The 6,000-nt window shown below is 39.6% G+C and overlaps 1 protein-coding gene across 6 annotated transcripts in view; it reads left to right on the top strand.

Annotated features, from left to right (window-relative positions):
• CMSS1 (cms1 ribosomal small subunit homolog) overlaps positions 1-6,000 on the top strand; it is a 458,243-nt gene continuing 452,243 nt past the window's right edge. For all 6 annotated transcript variants that reach the window (XM_077118620.1, XM_077118614.1, XM_077118612.1 and 3 more), the window contains exon 1: positions 1-205. In XM_077118620.1, the coding sequence (XP_076974735.1) occupies positions 149-205 (57 nt within the window). In that variant the 5' untranslated portion in view covers positions 1-148. The remainder of the gene's footprint in view (positions 206-6,000) is intronic.

The raw sequence follows: 6,000 nt of genomic DNA, 5'->3' as shown, positions 1-6,000 counted from the left end.
TCATCGCCGCTGGGCGGTGTCGGTGGGGTCTACTGGGAGTCTCCGCGTGTGACAACGCCGGCTTCTAAACCCCCGGTCAGCTCGAGTCCCCGCCGCCTTCCTATTCCCTAGGTGGCAGCCCACAGAGCGTCCGGAGCGGAGATGGCAGATGATCTCGGAGACGAGTGGTGGAAGAACCAGCCGTCTGGAGCAGCCAGCAGCCCAGGTATTCCCTCTCTGCCCGCGCCCCCGCGGGGCCCACCTTGCCCTTCGGGCCCCGGCTCGCGGTTGGGCCCCGGCTCGCGGTTCCCAGTCACTCGCTGTCTTCTGTCCTGCGGTAGTGCGCTGAGCCCTAGGCGCGCTCTAGCATCTTGGGGTGAGTGGTGAGAGAAACATGTGAAACAGACACTTGTGACAGTCACTCGAATCCGCCCGCCTGTAGGGAAGGAGCCTTTATCAAGCTCTGTTTTTGTTCTTTCTGTCTTGAAAATGGAAAAGACAGTTTTCCTGAAGGGAGGCAATATTGCGTAGTCGTTGGACTATAGGGTCAGACCACTTCAGTTCAAATCGTGACTCCTGTACTCTCTCATATTGTAATAGTCTCCTGTTCCTCATCTGTAAAATAAGTTTAATAATAATGAGTATTTCGTAAGATTGTTATGAAGATAGCACAAGTAATGCATTTTTGCACAGTGCTTGTCATATATATGCGCAGTAAATATGTTATTGTTGTTCTTGCTATCATTTAATTTGTAGTATTAGATTCGGAAGGGTGCTTAGAGAGAGATCATCCTTTTGAACCTACTTGCTTCACAGATGAGAAGGTCTGAAATATGTCCAATTAATTCTACAAGTTCACATAGCTAGTTCCTGTTAGAAGCTTGACTAGAATTCAGGCAACACTGTTCAAACAATGTTTACTAAGCTGTACTGTGTGTGCCCACTCCTGATACAGTGGGCATTTTATCTAAGAATAGAGTAGCATTAAGTATCCCTCAATGGCAGCCTGGCATTGAAGTCTTCTTTTCAAGTCTCTTAAGTCTTATTATGAAATCATGTTTTATCATTTTGCTTCTCTTCTCTACCAGAATCTAAGTTTTTTAGGACAAGCCAAAGTCTGGTTCATGTTTGTATCTTTCACAGGGCTCTACGTGTAATAGATAGTTGATGCATAATTACTGCAAACATTAATTTTGAAATATAAGTTGTGAAATATCCATTAAAGGCAACTGAGTTCTTCAGTTGTATTGTTTCCAGATGGGCAGCCTTCAGGTACAAACTGAGGAGATGTTTAAAAATGTAGCCAATATAATACTTCCTTGATTAAACTCTTGACTCTTTCAGTTCAGCTTCTAGCAGATGTACCTGTATGCCTGAAGCACAAATATCTTTCTTTGCGGCACTATGGTTTTTCACAGTTACTTTAATACCCCACAACTCAGGTTTAAGGCTGTGTTTTATGGGATGATTCAAGAATTGAGGTCATTTAAGAAACGAATTCCTGTTGAGTGGTGAGAAGGAGACCATTTGGATTAGGAATTCTAATTTTGGGTTTTGTTCCTGCCTCTGCCCCTCACCTGTTTCGTGGTTCTCAAGTTAGTCCATCCCTGGAAGGAAGGAAGTCAACATGTTTTGTCTATAATGTACCAGATGTTTACAAAAAATTTTCATTTAATCTTCATAACATCCTAAATGTAAGTGCTACCGTTGTTTTTATAGATGAAGAAACGGAGAAGAGTTTGGTGATATTCTTAGGAAAACACAGCAAGGAAGAGATTTGGGAATAAGATTTGAAGCATATTTTTTTCATGATTGTCACATGGCTTCTCTGGATCTCAGTATAATAATATGTAAAATGAGAGGTCCTTAGAGATGATCTTTTAAAGGATTATCTTTAAAATAAATAAATGTTTAACTTTTTGAAATAAATAACAGTTATAAATGTTTAATATAGTATAATTTTAAAGTATTAAAATTTTATAGTATAATTTTAATACAGTAGAATTTTAAAGTGCTGTGGCTTCCTTTGTATAAATTGCCAGGATTCCCATCAAGACAATGTGTTGTGGTTCCCAGGATCATCCTACTTCTTAGACTCCTTCCAGATTAACCTTTGCAAATGCTGACATTCATTTTTATCAGAGGCCTTTGCTTTATTATCTGCTATTAAGAAAAATGACAGTGTAGGTTTCCTTGGGACTGCCTGATTGATTATTTATTGACAGTTTGCCTAGCGGTAATTTGTATAGCATTTCTACTTTGGAAGAAATCACAGCTGAACCAACTGAGATTTCCTAATTCTTCCTATATTAATGGTGAAATGGGAGTTATGCTTTATGTTGAAGATCAAGGGAGGGGTAGTACTTAAATCAGAGAAAAGAAAACTAATTGTAATAATGCTTTATTTTTGTTGCATATTATGTTAATTCCCTATAAAATAAACATCTTTCCCTATCACCTATTCCTGGTTCACACTCATCGTGGCAAGGCATTTGAGCATTTCTAGCCATTTATTCAACAAATATTTGTTGGCTATACACTGTATTTGACACCTTCTAGTGTATCTACCTACTTACTATCTGTCTGTCTAAGGAGAATTTATTATATTTTTACTGTTCTTATGTCTTCCAAAGTGATACATAATTCAGTTACTCAAAAGTTTTTGATTTATACATGACCTCTTTGTATACATTGAATGGCTCTCTTCAAGACCTGTTATTTTTATATTAGAATCATGCATGGCGCTGGTGCCCAACATGGGACCTGGCACTTAATTGGTGTTTGACAGATGTTAGCTGAATGAATGAATGAATGCTGGATGCTACAGAGCTGTTGGCGTTCATCTACTCAGGTGGACATTTAATTTCTCATTCAACCTAGACAGTTTTGAGAGTAGAAGACTGGGCTGTTAGAATTTTGCTGGGGCTGTCACAGGCCACATGGGAACAGATGTTCAGCCTATTATTGACATCATTTGAGGTGACTGTAGTCATGGCCCAGGATAAGACAGTTGAAAATCACTTGTTCTAAGGAGTGTGCAGCCCAGTCCACTTCAGTTTGTGGAGCCCAGGAGTTGTCTAATGGCATCTAATATTTCATTACATTTCCTTCACTTATCTTCTTATTCCCTGCCTACCTTAAGAAACTATTTGAAGTATATAGTCAACAATACATGCAGTAGAATCATGACTTCAAAACATTGCAGCTAAAGTGAGCAGTTACAGTGCCTGAGATTTTATTTAGTTAGCTAAACTGGGCATGTCTCAATGTGAAACTTAAATTTGAGAGAATGTCTATTAGAGTATGGACTCCATGACTTATGGAGTAGAGACCAAAGATTCTGTAGTTGGAGATGGTCGCTTGGTCATTCACTTACTGAAGAGAACACTTACTTTCCCTGTTTATTTCAATGGTATGCCTATTAAGTTACCAAGTAGAATGTCCAGTAGGCAGCTGAGAATGTGAGTCTGAAACTCCAGAGTGAGCTAGCACTGGAGATAGATTTGGAAATAACTGACACACATATACTTTTAAGAGGATGTTTTCAGCAATCTACAAAACTCTGAGCCCCTACTTCTTTTGTTTTTTTTTTATATTCTTCCCTAACCAACTAATTCTGAATCTTTGATGTTATCTTTTACCAGTGTCCAACTAGAGAACTGAAGTGTGAAGATGCTCCTGTATGCACTGCTGAAAGACTTCATGTAATAATACTACTTTCCATTTGTCTAGTGCTTACCATGTGCTAGTTGTTTTGATATCTTTACATATACTGATTCATTTAATCCACATAAGAATACCATAAGATAGTTACTGTTATCCCCATTTGATGAGGAACTTGAGAAATTGAGAGGTTAAGTGATATGGCCAAAGTAACTCATTTTCTAAGCGGGGGAGCTAGGATTTATGTGCAGGCAATCTGAAATCAGAATTTGTGCGCAACACACACACACATATACATATATCTATAATAGCTATTCTAATGATCAGTGGTGAAAAGTCTCTTAAATAACGATCTTTTATCAGTTTAAAAGTCTCATGGTTTAGACATTAGTTGCCCATCATGAACTGGGGGTTGTCTGACCCTACATGCCATGAAGGGGGGCATGCAGAGCAGCACTCCATTACCAAATGGAAGCAGAATATAGAAGAAACCCCAGTTTGTGTTTGAACAAATCCTAAAGGCACAATTAAGTTATATGAGCAAGTAGTTCAAATGCCTGTGGCATCCACTCCTGCCATATTACTTTCCTTTTCCCAGTCCTTACCTTCCACTTGGAAGTTCTCTATGATGCATTGACTGAGAAGGAGAAACACAGGCCTGGTTTACACATATTTCAGCATGATACACAGTTACCATACAAATGTGGGCAGTTGTAGCACTATAACCTCTTTCTGGAACATACCTGGAGGACATTAGTAAGTGGAAATCCTGCACATGGGGGAACTTTGAGCAAGGCTCCTGGCTGTTCATTTTCCTTAGAAGGATAAATGACTAGAGATTCATTTGTGTAATGATTCTTGGGGGTGTGGCCATAAGTGGACTGGATGGTCAGAGAATTGGAAGGAATATGATTGGAAAATTGATGACAAAGATTTCTTAGGAGGAGATATGTAGATAAACCTTTCTAAATCAGCAAAGATTATAAAGATATATGTGTACCATGTGAATGCTCATCAGAGGATGACTACCACAGGGGAAGATTTTAGTGATCAGGTAGATAAGATGACTTTTCAGTCTATGTCTTTCCACAGCTATTCCTGTCATTGACCAATGTACTTATGAACAAAGTTGCCATGGCAGTGAGGATGAAGGTTATGGATGGGCTTAGCAACATGGAATTCTATTCACCAAGACCAACTTGGCTACAGCCACTGCTGAGTGCCCAGTCTGATAGCAGCAGAGACCTGTACTCAGTCCTTGATATGGCACCATTCCCAGAGATGATTATTCTGCTACTGGTGCAGGTTAATTACATTAGAATAAGTCCATCATGGAATAGAAATTTATTCTTACTGGAATACTGCTATAGGGGAATAGATGCAAACCCTGGATATGAATTTGCCTTCCTTGAATGCACTGCTTCTGCCCAAACTATCATCAGTGGACTTACCGAATGTCTGATCTACAATACTGGTAATTCTACACAGCATTAATCTTATCAAGGAACCCACTTCACAGTAAATGAAGCCCAGGAATGAGCATGATATTCACTGGTCTTACCATGTTCCTGATTATACTGAAGCATGTGGTTTGACAGAATGGTGGAATCATCTTTTAAGGCTCAATTAGAGGGTCAACTGGGAGCAATACCATGATTCAGGGACCAGGAATCAAGAGGTGGAAATGGGAGTGACACTACTCATTGTTACACCTAGTGAGCCACTAGAAAGGTTTTTGCTTCCTGCCCCTGGGACTTATAAGCTCGGTTAGTTCACAGGTCTTAGTTCCGAAAGGAGGTGTGCTTCTACTAGTAGACACAGTTCAATTCCATTGAACTGGAAGTTAAGACTACCAACTGGTCACTTTGTGCTCCTCATGCTTCTGAATCAACAGGCAAGGAATGGAATTACTGTACTAACTGGGGTGATTGATCCTGATAATCAAGGGGAAATATGACTGCAGGTACACAATAGAAGTAAAATAAAGAAGTTTGCCTTGAATACAGGAGATCCCCTAGGGAATCCCTAGTACTACCGTACCCTGCGATTAAAGTCTATGGAAAACTGCGACAACTCAATCCAGGCAGGACTACCAATGGCCTAGAAACTTCAGGAATGCCCACCAGGCAAAGAGCCACCCCACCAGGCAAAGAGCCAAGGCCAGCTAAGTTGCTTGCTGAGGGTAAAGAGAATATGAGAGGGGACACTGAAGAAGGTTTTTATAAATATAAGCTATATTCATATGACCAATTACAGAAATGAGGACTATAATGATTATGAGTATTTCTTTGTTTTCTTAAGAATATGATTTATGGAAATGTTTTGTTATGAACATTTACACAAAGAAGTATCTTTGTT

Source organism: Tamandua tetradactyla, chromosome 10 (assembly GCF_023851605.1).
Source record: "Tamandua tetradactyla isolate mTamTet1 chromosome 10, mTamTet1.pri, whole genome shotgun sequence".
Classification (NCBI taxonomy): Eukaryota; Metazoa; Chordata; class Mammalia; order Pilosa; family Myrmecophagidae; genus Tamandua; species Tamandua tetradactyla.
The sequence above is the reverse complement of the archived record's forward strand: the minus strand, read 5'-3'. Positions and strand labels throughout refer to the sequence as shown.